The 21215-nt window shown below is 41.8% G+C and overlaps 1 protein-coding gene across 2 annotated transcripts in view; it reads right to left on the bottom strand.

Moving 5' to 3' along the window:
* Positions 1-21215, bottom strand: part of tdp1 (tyrosyl-DNA phosphodiesterase 1) — an 85044-nt gene that overhangs the window by 33127 nt on the left and 30702 nt on the right. For both annotated transcript variants that reach the window (XM_041848276.2, XM_041848275.2), the window contains exon 13: positions 17704-17811. In XM_041848276.2, coding sequence (XP_041704210.2) covers positions 17704-17811 — 108 coding nt within the window. The remainder of the gene's footprint in view (positions 1-17703; positions 17812-21215) is intronic.

The raw sequence follows: 21215 nt of genomic DNA, 5'->3' as shown, positions 1-21215 counted from the left end.
GTAACTTTCACATCTCAACATCAACTGTTCAGAGGAGACTGCGTGAATCAGGCCTTCATGGTCAAATTGCTGCAAAGAAACCACTACTAAAGGACACCAATAAGAAGAAGAAACTTGTTGGGCCAAGAAACACGAGCAATGGAAATTAGACCGGTGGAAATCTGTCCTTGGTCTGATGAGTCCAAATGTGAGATTTTTGGTTCCAACCGCCGTGTCTTTGTGAGACGCAGAGTAGGTAAACAGATGATCTCCGCATGTGTGGTTCCCACCGTGAAGCATGGACGAGGAGGTGGGATGGTGTGGGCGTGCTTTGCTGGTGACACTGTCTGTGATTTATTTAGAATTCAAGGCACACTTAACCAGCATGGCTACCACAGAATTCTGCAGCGATACGCCATCCCATCTGGTTTGCGATTAGTGGGACTATCATTTGTTTTTCAACAGGACAACTACCCAAAACACACCTCAAGGCTGTGTAAGGGCTATTTGACCGAGAAGGAGAGTGATGGAGTGCTGCATCAGATGACCTCCACAATCACCAGACCTCAACCCAATTGAGATGGTTTGGGATGAGTTGGACCGCAGAGTGAAGGAAAAGCAAACAACAAGTGCTCAGCATATGTGGGAACTCCTTCAAGACCGTTGGAAAAGCATTCCAGGTGACTAACTCATGAAGCTGTTTGAGAGAATGCCAAGAGTGTGCAAAGCTGTCATCAAGGCAAAGGGTGGCTACTTTGAAGAATCTAAAATATATTTTGATTTAACACTTTTTTGGTTACTACATGATACCATATGTGTTATTTCATAGTTTTGACGTCTTCACTACTATTCTACAATGTAAAAAATAGTAAAAATAAAGAAAAACCATTGAACGAGTAGGTGTGTCCAAACTTTTGACTGGTACTGTATGTGGTGTAAAAAGTATTAAGAGAATTGAATAGAATTATGGGTTACTAGATTTGATAAAGTAACAATGTATGAATGTATAATGGTTTACTAGAGTTTAGCTTGCTAGGTAGAGACTTATTATGGACAGAGCACTCCATCTACAGGGGACTGATAGACAGAGCCAGCCCAGTTATAGTGAAAGTTGATCCCAAAAAGACTCCAGCCTCGAGAGCTACCTTACAAAAGGAAGCTCCGTCCAAAGTTTCTCTTCCTTTCTGAATTGGCCAATGTATTTTCAAATTTCGGCGCATTACATATGAATCTCAATAATATACATTTAATAAGTGTGAAGCAGAGAGTGAATATCCAACAGAAATTGGTAATAAAAATATATAGAGTAACATTGTTAGGGTAGACTAAAATGAAAACAATGCCTTCCAATATGAAGAAAGTTATGTTTGTTTTGTTTGTTTTTAAACCTTGCAATAGGGGTAAAAGCAGAACATTGTTTGAGAGTGATCCGTGTATATTAGCAGTAGTGATTGGGAGGGTCTTAAGAGTCCTAGTTGAAGGAAACAGATATGGAGGCTAGTGAAAGTAACAAAGTGAATGGTAATATTAGTGGCTTTCAGATAGCACTCTAATAATGCAATGTCTTAGTAATTTGAAGAAGTAAATGTTTCAATAGAAGGTCACATAACGAACAGAGGGATTGAGCATTGGGACTGATATTAAATTAGAGGCCGCCATCTGTTGTTTGGGTTAGAGATACGTTTCCTGTGGACCAATAGATAGCTGCCAGTACTTACTGAACTCAAACAGGCTGTAAGGGACATAGTGGGACAATTTGGGACAGAGGTATGAATAATTGAATAAGAGACAATTTTGACTATTTCCAATTATAATTTCTCAATTCGATTGTTTGAATATACCAGTGATTTAAGTAAGAAGGTAATGTCATCTAAAACAATCATCTGTTCCCAATATGTGGAACTGTGTCGAGAATTTAAGTAGATCCAAGTAAATGTTTTTAGTACCGAATATTGAGCTGATAAGCCAGCACCAACTTTTTGAAAGTCCTAGCAGATTTGTTAAACAACAGGTTTTATTACATTTTACATTTGAGTCATTTAGCAGACGATCTTATCCAAAGTGACTTACAGTCATATTTTGACTAGTTGATGTCACAGGGACAAAAAAAGGTATTTGATCCCCTGCTGTTTTGTACGTTTGCCCACTTACAAAGAAATTATCAGTCTATCATTTTAATGGTAGGTTGATTTGAACAGTGAGAGACAGAATAACAACAAAAAAATCCAGAAAAACGCATGTAAAAAATGTTATAAATTGATTTGCATTTTAATGAGGGAAATAAGTATTTGACCCCCTCTCAATCAGAAAGATTTCTGGCTCCCAGGTGTCTTTTATACAGGTAACGAGCTGAGATTAGGAGCACACTCTTAAAGGGAGTGCTCCTAATCTCAGCTTGTTACTTGTATAAAAGACACCTGTCCACAGAAGCAATCAATCAATCAGATTCCAAACTCTCCACCATGGCCAAGACCAAAGAGCTCTCCAAGGATGTCAGGGACAAGATTGTAGACCTACACAAGGCTAGAATGGGCTACAAGACCATCGCCAAGCAGCTTGGTGAGAAGGTGACAACAGTTGGTGCGATTATTCGCAAATGGAAGAAACACAAAAGTACTGTCAATCTCCCTCGGCCTGGGGCTCCATGCAAGATCTCACCTCTTGGAGTTGCAATGATCATGAGAACGGTGAGAAATCAGCCCAGAACTACATGGGAGGATCTTGTCAATGATCTCAAGGCAGCTGGGACCATAGTCACCAAGAAAACAATTGGTAACACACTACGCCGTGAAGGACTGAAATCGTGCAGCGCCAGCAAGGTCCCCCTGCCCAAGAAAGCACATATACATGCCTGTCTGAAGTTTGCCAATGAACATCTGAATGATTCAGAGGAGAACTGGGTGAAAGTGTTGTGGTCAGATGAGACCAAAATCGAGCTCTTTGGCATCAACTCAACTCGCCGTGTTTTGAGGAGGAGGAATGCTGCCTATGACCCCAAGAACACCATCCCCACCGTCAAACACGGAGGTGGAAACATTATGCTTTGGGGGTGTTTTTCTGCTAAGGGAACAGGACAACTTCACTGCATCAAAGGGACGATGGACGGGGCCATGTACCGTCAAATCTTGGCTGAGAACCTCCTTCTCTCAGCCAGGGCATTGAAAATGGGTCGTGGATGGATATTCCAGCATGACAATGACTCAAAACACACGGCCAAGGCAACAAAGGAGTGGCTCAAGAAGAAGCACATTAAGGTCCTGGAGTGGCCTAGCCAGTCTCCAGACCTTAATCCCATTGAAAATCTGTGGAGGGAGATGAAGGTTCGAGTTGCCAAACGTCAGCCTCGAAACCTTAATGACTTGGAGAAGATCTGCAAAGAGGAGTGGGACAAAATCCCTCCTGAGATGTGTGCAAACCTGGTGGCCAACTACAAGAAACATCTGACCATTGTGATTGCCAACAAGGGTTTTGCCACCAAGTACTAAGTCATGTTTTGAAGAGGGGTCAAATACTTATTTCCCTCATTAAAATGCAAATCAATTCATAACATTTTTGACATGCGTTTTTCTGGATTTTTTTGTTATATAGACTGATCATTTCTTTGTCAGTGGGCAAACATACAAAATGAGCAGGGGATCAAATACTTTTTTTCCCTTACTGTATGTCAATGCAACAGGTCAAAAAGATACGATTACAAGAGAGGGGCTCTGGGATTGTTTACTTCAGAAGGTGCCTATTCCGCTTAATGGGACACTGAAGTATGATTCTGTATATGTATGGTTTTAACAAGACTTCCTCCCCAAGAGCAGTAAACTCGATTAAGATTAATACTTTTTAAAATGAAGCATAGCGAAAACTAAGTACATGTTTATTTTCTTTCTTCCAGGACTGATGGAATGTCCGCTACCAAGTTTATTTTGACATGTTTACCAATGATTGTGCATCTCTCCCTTTAAAAGGCTTCCTGAGGCAGGTGCCTTAGGAGAGCAGTTATTGAGACTGTGTACTACACAGTATAAAGGTACCCGGATCCGGCTGTTAAGGGAGCTCCCAAATTAAGTAAGGCCTGGCCATTTTGTTTGTTTTTACCCTACGTTTTACGGGTTAGAAAGGATGCACCTTAAAGGGCACACAAATGAAATTTCCTTAAGTATCTATTGTTCGAGTTTTGGTTGCACACATGTAAATTCTCTTGATAAGAAATGTCTTTAAATAATGTCTGCGGTACAGGGAAAGAAACACTCACTTAATGAGGTTGAATGACCTCTGACCTCTGTTCTGACTTTCTGGTGAGGCCTGTTAACCCTCACTAGAAAGGCTAGAGACATTGGGTGAGATTTAAATGCAATATGTAAACACTGATAATTGTGAAGAAGTTTACTAAATTGTTGTTCTGGCCTGTCCTCTCTCAAGGTTATGGGGAAGGTGACCACAGATGCTATCTAATGCATGGCGACAACGGCGTTCACTATGGTCCTTCACCACTTCTACCGTGAGACCTGAGTCCGAGCCAGCAAACTGTACACAGCATCCAGTCGAAGCTATCAACTGCCATTTCTCTCAGGAGTGCGACATGAGTCCACGTGGAGTGAGCATGGAGAGAGATCACGTCCAAACTTGTCTCATGCTGCTGGTGTACTGGTAAGAAAATGGACAAGACATAATGGACCGTAAAGGACAGCGGCGGCTCAGGTGAGAGATTCGTCTGCTTGGAAAAATCAGATTATTCCCCAGATATTGAAATCGGGACATTATCAAGGGCCATCCACTTTGAACATGTGCCATTGGGAGGACAAACTGAAACACTATCTGAAGAAGGAAATTAAGAAATGCCAGAAGAATGAGTGCCAGGAGGGAGGGGGGAGGTCAACCGTGCCCATAATTGATTTAGGCTTGTCCAAAATTGTTTCTTTGGGTTATCAGGTTGATTGTGGAGGTCTGTACATTATGAAATGTATAGTCATTTTGACAAAAAATTATACCGATCTGTCATTAACATGCCACTGCTCAACAAAAGCTCCAGCTGAAATGTCATTGCCAGAATCCATAAATTAAATTGTGTAATGAAGCATATGTGTAACTGTATGAAACGAAGGTCTTAAGTTAAAACATTCTACTGCAATGGTTTTACAAGTTGGATTGTACATCCCAGAATGAAGGGTTTGAATGTGTCTGTGGTTTAATGAATTGATTTTGTTTACTTACTCCTTTGATAGTTTAAGTAATAACCAAATTAATAACATTTTATGATAATTAGCACAAAGTGAGTGATAAGAGGGAATGTGGAAAATGTTATCATTGTGGTTTTCTAATAACCAATTTCTGTGTTCATACAAGTGACTGATTGTACGTGCCTGGGAGGAATCCTCACTATCAATATCTGCAATTTGGCAGTACGCCCAGAACCTTGTTTTGAGAACAAAAGGGATATCTCAGTTTCAAGGTCTCAGCTTGGCGAGAAGAAGCCTCATGAGGTATTGGTCGGTCACATGCATGAACCAAACGTTAATGATGAATTCATTATGAATAATTAATCAGCAAAATCATGCAAATATAACTTGTCTGTGTAAGCAGCATATAAGAGAACTAACGGGACTGCCCCAGTGGAGCTCACTTCAGACCGGCACTTTATGCATCCAAGTTTGACAGTGACCTCTCCAGCTTGCTGTTAATAAAGAATGATTAATTTAAGATTGACTTCAGGTGTCCCTGGTGGTAATTTCCTTGACACTATATAAAGGTCCCACAGTTGACAGTGCATGTCAGAGCAAAAACCAAGCCATGGAGGTCGAAGGAATTGTCCATAGAGCTCCGAGACAGGATTGTGTCGAGGCACAGATCTGGGGAAGGGTACCAAATAATCTCTGCAGCTGCGAAGGTCCCAAGAACACAGTGGCCTCCATCATTCTTAAATGGAAGAAGTTTGGAACCACCAAGAATCTTCCTAGTGCTGGCCACCTGGCAAAATTCAGCATTCGGTGGAGAAGGGCCTTGGTCAGGGAGGTGACCAAGAACCTGATGGTCACTCTGACAGAGCTCCAGAGTTCCTCTGTGGAGATGGGAGAACCTTCCAGAAGGACAACCATCTCTGCAGCACCCCACCAATCAGGCCTTTATGGTAGAGTGGCCATACGGAAGCCACTCCTCAGTAAAAGGCACATGACAGCCCACTTGGAGTTTGCCAAAAGGCACCTAATGGACTCACAGACCATGAGAAACAAGATTCTCTGGTCTGATGAAACCAAGATTGAACTCTTTGGCCTGAATACTGAGCGTCACGTCTGGAGGAAACATGGCACCATCCCTACGGTGAAGCATGGTGGTGGCAGCATCATGCTGTGGGGATGTTTTTCAGTGGCAGGGACTGGGAGAAGAGTCAGGATCGAGGGAAAGATGAACAGAGAAAAGTACAGAGCGATCCTTGATGAAAACCTGCTCCAGAGCGCTCAGGACCTCAGACTGGGGTGAAGGTTCACCTCCCAACAGCACAACCAACCCTAAGCACACAGCCAAGACAATGCAGGAGTGGCTTCGGGACAAGACTCAATGTCCTTGAGTGGCCCAGCCAGAGCCCAGACTTGAACCTGATCAAACATCTCTGGAGAGACCTGAAAATAGCTGTGTAGTGACGCTCCCCATCCAACCTGACAGAGTTTGAGAGTATCTACAGAGAAGAATGGGAGAAACTACCCAAATACAGGTGTGCTAAGCTTGTAGCATCATACCCAAGAAGACGAGGCTGTAATCGCTGCCAAAGGTGCTTCAACAAAGTACTGAGTAAAGGGTCTGAATACTTATTTAAGTTTATTGTATTTAATAAATTTGCCAAAAAAATAAAAAAAATGTTGCTTTGTCATTATGGGGTTTTGTGTGTAGATTGATGAGGGGGAAAAAATATTGAATCCATTTTAGAATGAGGCTGTAACGTAACAAATGGGGAAAAAGTCACTAAATGCCTTCTAGCATTTACTCTGAAGAGCACTGCCAAACCTTCCATCGTTGTAAGTCAAACATGCATGCACGCGCGCACACACACACAGAGAGAAAGACAGAGACAGACAGAGAGAGAGAGAGAGAGAGAGAGAGAGAGAGAGAGAGAGAGAGAGATAAAGTCCAGTCTTTGACTGTACTGCCCATAATATCAAGTCAAAGGGCATAAAAACACACATAGCATAATAATGGGAAGTAGCAGGTAAGGTGATCCCATCTCACCTCTGCTATTTTTATTGTCTACGGAGCCCCTGGCCCAGGCAATTTGACAATCGAAAGAAATTACACCAATATCTATCAATTCTACGGATCACGTCATCTCATTATACGCCGACCATATCTTACTTTATCTAGACAATGTATCTCAATCCCTCCCAAAAGCTTAGAAGATCAGACAAATTAAGCTCCATCCCAAGTTATAAAATAAATCTAACCAAATCTGCCCTACTGATTCCAAACCCAGATGGAGGACTCACTCTACTAATGGAATCCTAATCGTTCCCATTTTAAATATTTGGGAATTAATATATTTCCTTACTTAGATAAAACCATTGCCAGAAACTTTAACAGAACGCTCAAATAAATTAAATCCAACCTCAGTAGATGGACTAATATACTAGTTGCTTTAACCGGCAGAATATCTATTGTCAAAATGTATATATTGCCCTTGTCTCCCCCTTCTGGCTCTTGGGATAAAATTCATATTCAAAATTGATATGGCAAGGTAAGGGAGCCCGGACAAAATTAAACTTACAAATGGAAAGATGTAGGAGGACTATACGTACGAAACTTTACATTTTATTTCCAGGCACTAGCATTCAATCTTAAATTGGTATAGACATGATTCTTCCGCCCCCTGGCTGAGTAGAGAGAAATATGGTGTCTCCTATTGCTATGGAAGAGGTGGTCTTTACTGATTTATCCCTTCACACTAAAACCGCTGGGCTCAAGCCCTTCAAGCTAATGTGCATTCATTTTGACTGCAACATTCTAACAGTGTAGTTAATAGAGTTCATATATGCTATTGCAAAAATAATATTTTGGTTGTGTTTATGAAGGGCTAAGGTAACATTAGAATACGATTTTTCTTTTATTTCAAATAACAGTAGCATTTTCATTAGTTTATGTTACTGTAGGCTATATGTAAAAACAAAAAAACACAAAAAAAAACTTTGGTGTGTTGGAACAGGGTAAGAGCATTTTATACACGACAAAATAAAAACAATACCCAAAAATACCCCAACCACCAAGACGCACGGTCAGCAAGACGTGCAGTGAAATGATGAAAACATCAGAAGCATAAACATCATTATAAGTGCCAAGTGTGCTTGAAAAATAGTGAAAACCAGCACAAAAGCAATAACGGCATTATAATGAATATAAGTGTTGATATGACAGCAGTAAAAAATTGTCAACTATTTATATGTCGGATACCATGGTGAATTTGTCTGTTTCTTTGTCATCAAAATGGAGGTAACGCATGATCTCTCTGAAGCGATCCCGTGACATGGTTTCTCCAAAGAAAAGTATCCCATACATGTCTGACCAGAAGCTCTCCATATACACGCTCTTTCCACCAAATGCTCCACGGACATAGACCATTGAAATGAACACTTCCAGCTCATCAACAGACAGATCCCAGGCAGTGTTGCCTTGCTCTGTGTGCACCTTAGCCACAGTACAGTCCCTAAATGCTGTCGCATGTCCATGTCACATAAACAACGAAAGCTGGTGAGTGCATTGCTGATGTTGTTTTTCGTTTGAGATGTAGTGCCTGCTCTCTGTGATTACATTTTGTGCTGATAATTGGCCCGTAGCATTGTCACCGGCTTGTTAAATGGGGCCATCACTTCCTCGCTCCTGTCTCAGGCACCTGCTCAGTGCGCACCATTCTGGCTTTTTTGCGCTTAGGCCTCGGAGGTGTAGGTTCAGGCTGAGGCTCAGAATCAGAAGAATAATCAGAGATGTCATCATTCTTTTCTTCCCCGCCATCTGAGTCATTTCCATTCAGATCTTGTAGCAGCATGTGTATCCATTGTATCCAATGTCATCTTGACATTTTAAATTCCGCACGTTCTCAGTGTACTCCAAGCAGGCCAGAGTAGACTGATAAATCTGCTTGGATTTTGGGGACTGATATAGGGTACATACCATTTTAAGATTATAATTAAAATATACCAATACCATAGAATGGTCTGCCCTGTTCTTCATAATTGGTGATTACATAATTATGCATCGTTCGCGTCCCCTCGCTCATCAACTCACCCATTCTCCCCCCATCATACTTTACTTAATTGATTTCATCTGTTGTATGTGTGAAATTAGTTTTGGTATAGTTTAGGTTCAGTTGAGGCAATTATCAGGGTGATTATCAAGTGGGAACAGCACATTCCACTGTCGGGAGAAGGAGGGGCAACGGGGGAAAACCATAAAAACAATGTAATGCCCTCATAAAACTGGTTATAACTCCAGTTCTGTTTGTGATATTAAGATTCTAACAACGGCAGTGTGTTATATAAACTTGTTTAGGAAAAGTCAAGGATGGAGGGGGGCCTTTTAAATGCCAGAGTAATACAAAAATAAAGTTTAATGAGCAGTCAGAATGACCGCTTTAGCCGTTCTAGTGTTAAACAATGTAAACTACGCTTTGGTCCTATTTTTGCTGACAATTTGTTTGCCGCAAATTTGACAAACAACGTAACTGGGAATTAAAATGGCATGCACATAATGCCTCACAATAATGCCTTACGATCTGGAGGGCAGCCTTTTGCATCCCCCCAATGGTCCAAATGTGGAATCCGTACCCTTTCCGATATCATGGACAGTAATGGTTTGAGAACATTCCAAGATTCGAGAGACACATTACCAGGCAACTAGGATTGAATATTTTCCTGGTGTTTTACAAATGTTCCATCCCGAAAATAAATCACTTTTCTCCTAGGTAACCCGGTATTTCCAGCCAAAACCGGAAGTGTCATTCAAAAGCATTATAAAGCATATAAATACCCATGGGGCGGCGCACAATTGGCTCAGCGTCATCCAGGGTAGGGGAGGGAATGGCCGGCAGGGATGTAGCTCAGTTGGTAGAGCATGGCGTTTGCAATGCCAGGGTTGTGGGTTCGATTCCCACGGGGGGCCAGTATGAAAAAAATAAAATAAATGTATGCACTAACTGTAAGTCGCTCTGGATAAGAGCGTCTGCTAAATGACTAAAATGTAAATGTAAATGTAAATAGGTCTATGTCTGGATTTGACTAGAGCTTTGATAGAAAATTCAAGCCTGATGATAGCTGAGCCTGATGAGCCCTACATTATAGACATTTAATGAGCCCAAGCCCAAAGCCCAAATGATTGTGCCGTTATCCAATTCATTATTGATATATAGGCTACTGCACATTTCACACGACAGAAAAAAAATAAAAGCCCATAGATGTAGCTAGCTATATGCTCTCTTGGGTAAATAAATGAAACTAGCTCCAGTAGCCTCATCTATATTACATGGACTGGAATTACGCACATCGTTCAAACCATAATAAAGCAGGGAGAGAACATGACATTTTGGTGCGGCACATACGGCCTACAAAGTTACAAGTATAGGCTAGCGAATTTGATTTTAATTTTGAAATATAATAGGGCCTAATTGTATAATTTAGAAGACACATTATTAGACACATATATACACCTTTCATTATTTCCCCTAATGTTATTAGCCTACCTCCTCTTTCTCTTTCCAGTGTTGGTTCATTCCTTCCTCGTTTTCAACAGTTAAATGAAATAAATTGCCTTGCCCTTATCTGCATCATTCTAATTTCATCCTTGAATAATATAGGACTACAATAAGATGCAGAAGGCTTTCACTACTCTTCACGAAGATCAAATGGTTATGGGTCTGAATAAATAACTGCTATAGCATACCGCCATCGTGAGTTCGCTCTTCTTTCAAACTACCTGTGAGTTCTATTGGCTGCTGTATTTAACATTCAGCAAACAAGAGCTTGGCTCCCTCTTCAAATAGTCTATTGGTATAAGAAATGCTAAAATTCTAGTCTAGTTTTTCCTGCATGGGACTCCAAGAGCTAAGGAGTGTGTTTTAAGGAGAGAGGCCAGCAGAGTACAGGTGTGTGCATTTTGCGCAAGAGACAGAGCCTATAAGTTATAAGCTTATTATGCATAATCCATCATTAATTAGCTAAATATAAGGCTAATACTGCATTGAATGTAAATTATTACCTGAAAGAGGTAGGCTAGGACATTATATATAGTGTTATATACAGTGCATTCGGAATGTATTCAGGCCCCTTGACTTTTTCCACATTTTGTTATGTTACAGCCTTATTCTAAAATTGATTCAAACGTTTTTTTCCTCATCAATCTACACACAATACCCCATAATGACAAAGCAAAAAATAGGTTTTTAGAAATGTTTGCAAATGTATTAAAAAAAAGCAGCGATTACAGCCTCGTCTTCTTGGGTATGACACTACAAGCTTGGCACACCTGTATTTGGGGAGTTTCTCCCATTCTTCTCTCCAGATAATCTTAAACTCTGTCAGGTTGGATGGGGAGCGTCGCTGCACAGCTATTTTCAAGTCTCTCCAGAAATGTTGGATCGGGTTCATGTCCGGGCTCTGGCTTGGCCACTCAAGGACACATTCAGAGACTTGTCCCGAAGCCACTCCTGTGATGTCTTGGCTGTGTGCTTAGGGTCATTGTCCTGTTGGAAGGTGAACCTTCGCCCCAGTCTGAGGTCCTGAGCGCTCTGGAGCAGGTTTTCATCAAGGATCTCACTGTACTTTGCACCGTTCATCTTTCCCTCGATCCTGACTAGTCTCCCAGTCCCTGCCGCTGAAAAACATCCCCACAGCATGATGCTGTCACCACCATGCTTCCACCGTAGGGATGGTGCCAGGTTTCCTCCAGACGTGACGCTTGGCATTCAGGCCAAAGAGTTCAATCTTGGTTTCATCAGACCAGAGAATCTTGTTTCTCATGGTCTGAGAGTCCTTTAGGTGCCTTTTGGCAAACTCCAAGCTGGCTGTCATGTGCCTTTTACTAAGGAGTGGCTTCTGTCTGGCCATTCTACCATAAAGTCCTGATTGGTGGAGTGCTGCGGAGATGGTTGTCCTTCTGGAAGGTTCTCCCATCTCTACAGAGGACCTCTGGAGCTCTGTCAGAGTGACCATCGGGTTCTTGGTCACCTCCCTGACCAAGGCCCTTCTCCCCCGAATGCTGAATTTTGCCAGGTGGCCAGCACTAGGAAGATTATTGGTGGTTCCAACTTCTTCCATTTAAGAATGATGGAGGCCACTGTGTTCTTGGGGACCTTCAATGCTGCAGAAATATTTTGGTACCCTTCCCCAGATCTGTGCCGATACAATCCTGTCTTGGAGCTCTATGGACAATTCCTTCGACCTCATGGCTTTGATTTTGCTCTGACATGCACTGTAAACTGTGGGACCTTACATAGACAGGTGTGTGCCTTCCCAAATCATGTCCAAACAAGGTATAGTTTTTTTTACATTTAATAAATGTGCAAACATTTCTAAAAACTTGTTTTCGCTTTGTCATTATGGTGTATTGTGTGTAGATTGATGAGGAAACTAAATAATTGAATCAATTTTAGAATAAGGCTGTAACATAACAAAATGTGGAAAAAGGGAAGAGGTCTGAATACTTTCCGAATGCACTGTATCAATCTAAAACAGGATGATCTATTTTAAATGCAATTTGAATGGAGTTGATGGAGAGAGAGAAAGACTGCGAGAGAGTGTTCACTGATTTAAATCAACGATATTCGAGTGATAGGCTGGTTTAAAACTCTGCAGCTGCAGTTTAAAAAAATATATCTTTACAATAAAAAAATAAGCCGAAAACCAGATGGAGATGGGTTAATTAGACGCGCATTCAGTCTTTATATTACTGTAGCATAGACTAGGCTGCAGCAAATGTAGGCCTACCTGTCACATGAAAAAAAGTTACCATGATGAGATGATCGGTCTACATGCATTGTGAACTGCGCTCCATACTGAGATGGGTTGTCTGTCCCCACCCTGAGCGTTGATGATTCATCATGCAGAGGCCGTAGAGAAGCCAGATTATTTCAATTGACTGATTTCCTTATATGAACTGTAACTCAGTAAAATCGTTGAAATTGTTGCATGTTGCGTTTATATTTTTGTTCAGTATATTATTTAAAAGCATGTTTGAGATAAATCCAACATTTTCTCATTGATCAAGTATCCCTTGTGTCAAACTGACAGGGTTGACGATAACAGGGTTGACGATAACAGGGTTGAGGTTTTAGGTGAAGCGCGGCCATTAGTCCTCATATGGTGAAGAGCATGTGACCACATGGTGTTTATTAAAAAAGTTATTATACATATGTTCCACACATAATGAAAGTGTAATCAAATTAAAGTTATCCTAACATTAATTGAGTGAACAGGGTTGACATGTTAAGCTCAACCACCTCACCCAAAGATGATAAAACAACTATAAATAGCCCAAAAAGAGAGAGAAGTTACTTCCTTTTCCACCATGCTGTTCAGAAGACCCAAATCATGTAACCTGCTGTGAATCATTTAACTAAATGGTCCATTATTAAAAGGGGTAAATTGTTTGCATAACAGGGTTGGCCTGAAATTGAGGGACAGACGTAAATGCTTCACTAATCACATGAATATAAATAATAACCTTCAGAAATAACAGTCAAAGCAGCTAAATAACTAGGCCTATACAATGATGGTGAAACTTGGATACATTTTTGGATTAAGTGGGTGGAAATCTTCCTAGAAGTGACACAGGGTTGATGGAGTGAAGTCAAAATGCAGAATTCTGGCACTTTGGCAAGCCTTTATTTATATAAAACATCTGATTTATTGAATTCTCCATGTGGTTTATATTAAAGTCCACTTCATTTAATATAACAAGCTTTTAAAATGCAATATTGGCGCATAACTTATACTTCAAATATCAAAGGGACGCAAAAGGCACCCATTTCGTGGAATGTCCCACAAAGCAAAAATGGGTGTAATATTAAGCTTCACTGCTTGCTATCAGCAGTATTTTGATTAATATAACAATTTTCTTACATTAAGTTATAAATATTGAACAATATAAACATGAATATTGAAAATATACATTTTTCTATTTGGCTAATTTGTCAATTCTCAAATCAAATTTTATTTGCCACATGCGCCGAATACAACAGGTGTAGACCTTACAGTGAAATGCTTACTTACAAGCCCTTAACCAACAATGCAGTTTTAAGAAAAAAAGTGTTAAGTAAAAAATAGGTAAGTAAAAAATATATAGTAGCGAGGCTATACACAGGGGGTACCGATACAGAGTCAATGTGCGGGGGGCACCAGTTAGTCAAGGTAATTGAGGTAATATGTACATGTGGGTAGAATTAAAGTGACTATGCATAGATAATAAACAGAGTAGCAGCAGTGTAAAAGAGGGGGTGGGGTTGGGTGTGGTGTGGTGGGGTGGGGGGGACAATGCAAATAGTCCGGGTAGCCATGATTAGCTGTTTTGGAGTCTTACGGCTTGGGGGTAGAAGCTGTTAAGAAGCCTTTTGGACCTAGACTTGGCGCTCCGGTACCGCTTGCCGTGCGGTAGCAGAGATAACAGTCTATGTGACTGGAGTCTTTGACAATTGTTAGGGCCTTCCTCTTACACCACCCGGTATAGAGGTCCTGGATGGCAGGGAGCTTGGCCCCAGTGATGTACTGGGCCCTATGCACTACCCTCTGTAGTGCCTTGCGTTCAGAGGCCGAGCAGTTGCCATACCAGGCAGTGATGCAACCAGTCAGGATGCTCTCGATGGTGCAGCTGTATAACTTTTTGAAGATGTGAAGACCCATGCCAAATATATTTTTTTTGTTGTTGTTGTTTTGTTGTATTTTTTTATAAAAAAATAAATGCATTGTTGGTTAAGGGCTGTAAGTAAGCATTTCACAGTAATGTCTACACCTGTTGTATTCGGTGCATGTGGCAAATAAAATTTGATTTGATTTGATTTGAATAGCATTCTCACGTAGGTGTTCCTCATGTCCAGGTGGGAAAGGGCAGTGTGGAGTGCAATAGAGATTGCATCATCTGTGGATCTGTTGGGGCGGTATGCAAGTTTGATGGTTTGTCTGAGGGCATAGCGGGATTTCTTTTGCGTCCAGGTTAGAGCCCCGCTCCTTGAAAGCGGCAGCTCTACCCTTTAGCTCAGTGCGAATGTTGCCGGTAATTCATGGCTTCTGGTTGGGGTATGTACGTATGGTCACTGTGGGGACGACGTCATCGATGCACTTATTGATGAAGCCAGTAACTGATGTGGTGTACTCCTCAATGCCATCGGAAGAATCCCAGAACATATTCCAGTCTGTGCTAGCAAAACAGTCCTGCAGCTTAGCATCTGCGTCATCTGACCACTTCCTTATTAACCGAGTCACTGGTGCTTCCTGCTTTAGTAGTAATCAGGAGGATATAATTATGATCAGATTTGCCAAATGGAGGGAGAGCTTTGTACCCGTCTCTGTGTGTGGAGTAAAGGTGGTCTAGAGTTTTTCTTCCTCTGGTTGCACATTTAACATGCTGGTAGAAATGAGGTAGAACAGATTTAAGTTTCCCTGTATTAAAGTCCCCGGCCACTAGGAGCGCTGCCTCTTGATGAGCGTTTTGCTGTTTGGTTATGGCCTTATACAGCTCATTGAGTGCAATTTTAGGAACGGGCTTTCTGCTACTTTTAGAGTTATGATCCAATTTTTAACAATTACTAACAGAGTGAATGTGAAAATGGTCGCCCTCGGTTGGTGATTTGCAGGATGTGCAATGATACAATACAAAGGCTCTGCATGGTCAATTCGACATCTGCAGTGGCCGTACAGCATTTACTGCGATGCTGCCTCCGCAGAAGTCAGAGCATTCATACTTCTTGTGCTTTGCGGAGTATATGGTATATTTTCTATATTCATGTTTATATTTTTCTATATACATTTTTTTTTAAAGAAAATTGTCATTGAAATCAAAATACTACTCATATTACAGAGGAAGCCGTAAAGCTTCATATGACACACATTTTTGCATTGTAGCACCTACAGATGAAACAATGTGGAGTCTTAAAGGAGGCCTGGGTACAGCCAAAATGTTACAACTTCAAATAATTATTTCTCAATTATGCCTTAAGATACAAATGTCACATATATGTCAACAATCCTTCCTCCAAAGGACCCTTCTATGGATTAAATGTCTTTTTTTGTTCTAGTTTCGTGAGGAATCACAGAGTAAGGTTACCATTTAGCTGCTAGGCAAACAGCTCTGAAATGACAGGGAACTATAGCCCATAGAGATAGGGTACCATTGACAGAATATGATGGGTAAATATACAGCCTTGTTTGTAATGGTTCTATCAGTACATGGGGAGATAAGTGCAGATAGCAGAGCACATAAACATATCACTCCTCTCTAGACTGCTAGACTCTATTGGCAGATCTGAGAGGAAGATGAGTTTTTCAGGAGAAGGATCAGAGCGGTGTGATCATAAATAACTGAGGAATAAAAACAGAGTGAACGAGTGGTGGTGTTGATCATGAAGTAAAATAAATCAACAACAATCACAGGATGAGGTGTTGACGTCAGCGATTTTACTTCAAGGTTTTTCCGGTCTTTTCATGTGGAAATTATCAGGGTCATCCCCAAAACATCAAAACATCAACAGCCTTTTGGGGAAACAATGCACTTAACTGGGCATCCGTTTACAGAGTGAGTGTGTGTGTGTCTGGTTAAACAATAGCTCTGTGACTCTAAGACACAAATTGTTCCCCTTTCGGCTGGTAAGGGGGTGTTCCTAGGCAACTGCTTTTGTCTTGAGTTTGCAGTCATATGACTCTTGAGACTCTTCACACACACACACACACACACACACTGTTACGGATACAGGTATCCTGTGTCTTTTTGTGTTTTTCCTCTCCTTCTGCCCTAATCACAGGTGTCCTGTATGTTCCTGATTGGTGGTCGTTGGGGTGTCTGCTGATTGCTAAGGTGGACCAATCAGTGAACATTCCTCTGCATTGCACCACCTGTTTCTGGTTTTTCAATCACACATCCCATTGTTTAAAAGCCAGTCAGCTGTGTTTGTTAAGAGAGACTAATTTCTGTATGTGAGTATGGATACTGTGGTGTCCTGTGTACTCACTAAGTTGCTGGTTACTCTGTTTGGTAATTTTGTTAGAGACTAATTTCTGTATGTGAGTATGGATACTGTGGTGTTTTGTGTACTCACTAAGTTGCTGGTTACTCTGTTTGGTAATTTTGTGTGTTTCTGGGAAAAGGGGAATTTAAGCAAGTTGCCCTTGGCCGTACATTACCCGTAGGAAGAAAACTGTCTAAAAACACTAGTTAGACCTGAGCGGACCACCCACTGTACTTTTGTATGATTAGCAGTAGCTTAGCGGTTCTTGAGGCAGGCAAGATCAGTTTAGGGGTGTTTTACACTATTGTTTCATTTATTGGGTCCTGCTCAGCCCTTTTTCCCAAACCTTTACCGTGTGTTCAAAAATAAACCTTTTATGTTTGACGGTAGTTTATGGTTGTCGTGTAGTTTTTGTTCTCACTGTTCCATGTCACGCTTCTAATTCGCATTAATTATGTTACGGGTCTCATGTCCATCCACCCTAGACGTTTAAAGCCACTGGGTTCGTAACACACACACATACACACACACAAAATCAGGCCTCTAACCTTGTGACAAGGAACCAGGCTAGTTGTGTGAAGTCTGGCGAAGCCCTCATGTAGGTCTTGATGTGCGGCATGGCATGACTCCTCCCCGTCGTCTCAGCTTGCCAGCGGCTAGACACACGCATACACAAAAAAAACCTAAGTACATCATTTGCTCTGGGTAGAAGTATCCCTTGACTTATTCCACATTTTGTTGTGTTACAGCCTAAATTCAAAATGGATTAAATAAATAAAATCTGCACATATCTACACACAATACCCCATAATGACAAAGTAAAAACATGTTTTTAGAAGTGTATGCTAATTTATTGAAAATGAAATACAGAAATATCAAATTTACATAAGTATTCACACCCGAGTCAATACTTTGTAGAAGCACCTTTAGCACGATTACAGCTGAGAGTCTTTCTGGGTACGTCTCTAAGAGCATTCCACCCCTGGAATGTGCAACATTTGCCCATTATTCTTTTCAAAATCCTTCCAGCTCTGTCAAATTAGTTGATGATCATTGCGAGACAACCATTTTCAAGTCTTGCCATAGATTTAAGAAAATTTAAGTCAAAACTGTAACTAGGCCAATCATGAACATTTACTTTCTTCTTGGTAATCAACTCCAGTATAGATTTGCCTTGTGTTTTAGGTTATTTTCCTGCTGAAAGGTGAATTAATCTCCCAGTGTCTGGTGGAAAGCAGACTGAACCAGATTTTCCACCTCTGTTTAGCTCCATTTAATTTTTATCCTGAAGAAAGGGCACTTTGGCTGAGCTTATCCATCTTAACGAACAAAGAAAAAGTGGACCCCCTGGATGCCTCAATGACACCCAAGGAGTTGTTGGGGCCTCTGGTTATTCTCAAGCATGCAACTCTTCCTCGCACTCTTGCAAGCAGGGGAATGTGGTGAGATATCGCACTCATAATATCATAAAACTGGGGTTACGCAAGTAACCTTAAGTTCTCTTTCAATGATTTCTTTCTACAGTGAATTTGGAAGGTATTCAGGTCCCTTGACTTTTTCCACATTTTGTTACGTTACAGCCTCATTCTAAAATGGATTCAATAGTTTTTTCCCCTCGTCAACCTACACAAAATACCCCATAATGACAAAGCAAAAACAGGTTTTTAGAAATGTTTGCAAATGGATAAAAACAAGAAACTGAAATATCACATTTACATAAGTATTCTAACTCTTTACTCAGTACCTTGTCTTCTTGTGTATGACGCTACAAGCGTTGCACACCTGTATTTGGGGAGTTTCTCCCAGTCTTCTCTGCAGATTCTCTCAAGCTCTGTCAGGTTGGATGGGGAGCGTCGCTGCACAGCTATTTTCAGGTCTCTCCAGAGATGTTTGATCGGGATCAAGTCCGGGCTCTGGCTGGGCCACTCAAGGACATTCAGAGACTTGTCCCGAAGCCACTCTTGCGTTGTCTTGGATGTGTGCTTAGGGTCGTTGTCCTGTTGGAAGATGAACCTTCACCCCAGTCTGTGGTCCTGAGCGCTCTGGAGCAAGTTTTCATCAAGGATCTCTCTGTACTTTGCTCCGTTCATCTTTCCCTCGATGCTGACTAGTCTCCCAGTCCTTGCCGCTGAAAAACATCCCCACAGCATGATGCTGCCACCACCATGCTTGACCGTAGGGATGGTATTGGCCAGGTGATGAGCGGTGCCTGGTTTCCTCCAGACGTGACGCTTGGCATTCAGGCCAAAGAGCAATCTTGGTTTCATCAGACCAGAGAATCTTGTTTCTCATGGTCAGGGTCCTTTAGGTGCCTTCTGGCAAACTCCAAGCGGGCTGTCATGTGCCTTTTACTGAGGAGTGGCTTCCATCTGGCCACTTTCATAAAGGCCTGATTGGTGGAGTGCTGCAGAGATTGTTGTCCTTCTGGAAGGTTCTCCCATCTCCACAGAGGAGCTCTGTCAGAGTGACCATCAGGTTCTTGGTCACCTCCCTGACCAAGGCCCTTCTCCCCAAATTGCTCAGTTTGGCCGGGCGGCCAGCTCTAGGAAGAGTCTTGGTGTTTCCAAACTTCTTCCATTTAAGAATGATGGAGGCCACTGTGTTCTTGGGGACCTTCAATGCTGTAGACATTTTTTTGACCCTTCCCCAGATTTGTACCTCAACACAATCCTGTCTCGGAGCTCTACGGACAATTCCTTCGATCTCATGGCTTGGTTTTTGCTCTGACATGCACTGTCAACTGTGGGACCTTATTTAGACAGGTGTGTGCCTTTCAATTGAATTTACCACAGGTGGACTCAAATCAAGTTGTAGAAACATCTCAAGGATGGTCAATTGAAACAGGATGCACCTGAGCTCAATTTCGAGACTCATAGCAAAAGGGTCTGAATACTTATGTAAATAAGGTACCTGTTTTTGCTTTGTCATTATGGGGTATTGTGTGTAGATTGAGGGAAAAAAATAATGTAATCAATTTTAGAATAAGGCTGTAACATAACAAAATGTGGAAAAGGAGAAGAGGTCTGAATAAATTCCGAATGCACTGTATATCTCACATGTGGGGATATGGCCAACTCCAGTATCACAAAGACATGCTCTCCAAAGCCAGGGTAGTCCCATCATCAGCAAACCTCAGAGATCCCGAAACTGAGGGAGTATGCGCCAAGAAGGTGCAGAAACAACCCATCGGGGAAAAAAACTCAGAACAAAGTGAGGGAAAGCCCAATACATTGCACACAAATCTCAGTTTAAAGACATATGTCCCAAAAACAGTGCCCAAGAGGTAAACTCCTCTGTAGGAGGGCCCTTCCAGGCCCCTCCGAAGGCTATCACCCTTGCCATTATAAATCAATATAATATCCGGTAGGACATCGCCGAATAGCACAACATACTTGCCTGATCTCTCCAACAATCCAAGTAGATGCGTACTGGACAATGAGCCCCCTCCCAGACCTAGAAAGTATAGTAAGGAATGACTATACTGACTGATCTATAGCTCAATGGAGTGTTCTACATAACAGATCCTAGTCACCTTTGCCATGTGGAGGGAAAAACGCCCCTCAGAATCCTAAAAAGTGCTGAGGGGGTTTAACAGTGAGCCCTGGAAACCTGCTCTCCTGTAGAACAGGAAGCGAAAATGGTTAGGATTCCCCTGCCTTGTTGTGTAGTTTAGCAGTGCCATCTGGTACAAAAAACGAAGCAGCGCATACCAGAGCTGGCTTGACTGTGGTAGCTCTCGCCATAGCAGACAGAGGCAAAAGGCCATAGGCAAGGGGAAAAGGGCCACAGTGGATGGTGAAAGACAGACTGCCGTCGTGCTCCGTGTGTCGGTGAGACCGGAGGGATGGCTGACATGCTGACTTCTGCCCCTGGCTGAAAAATCTGAGAAGGCGCCGGGGGGGGAGAGCCTGAGGGAGGGAGGCACTCGTGGGGATCAAAAACTAAAGAAAATAGGGTTTTGTCTTAACGCAGCCCTGCCTTCCCACTGCTGCGAGAACTCGGAGAGGGGAAGGAGTAGCAAACGTTAAACCTGAAGAGAGGGGGTAGGGTAGAGAGCCTT

Source organism: Coregonus clupeaformis, chromosome 25, assembly GCF_020615455.1.
Source record: "Coregonus clupeaformis isolate EN_2021a chromosome 25, ASM2061545v1, whole genome shotgun sequence".
Classification (NCBI taxonomy): domain Eukaryota; kingdom Metazoa; phylum Chordata; class Actinopteri; order Salmoniformes; family Salmonidae; genus Coregonus; species Coregonus clupeaformis.
Note: the sequence above shows the minus strand (reverse complement) of the source record. Positions and strands in the feature narration are given on the sequence as shown.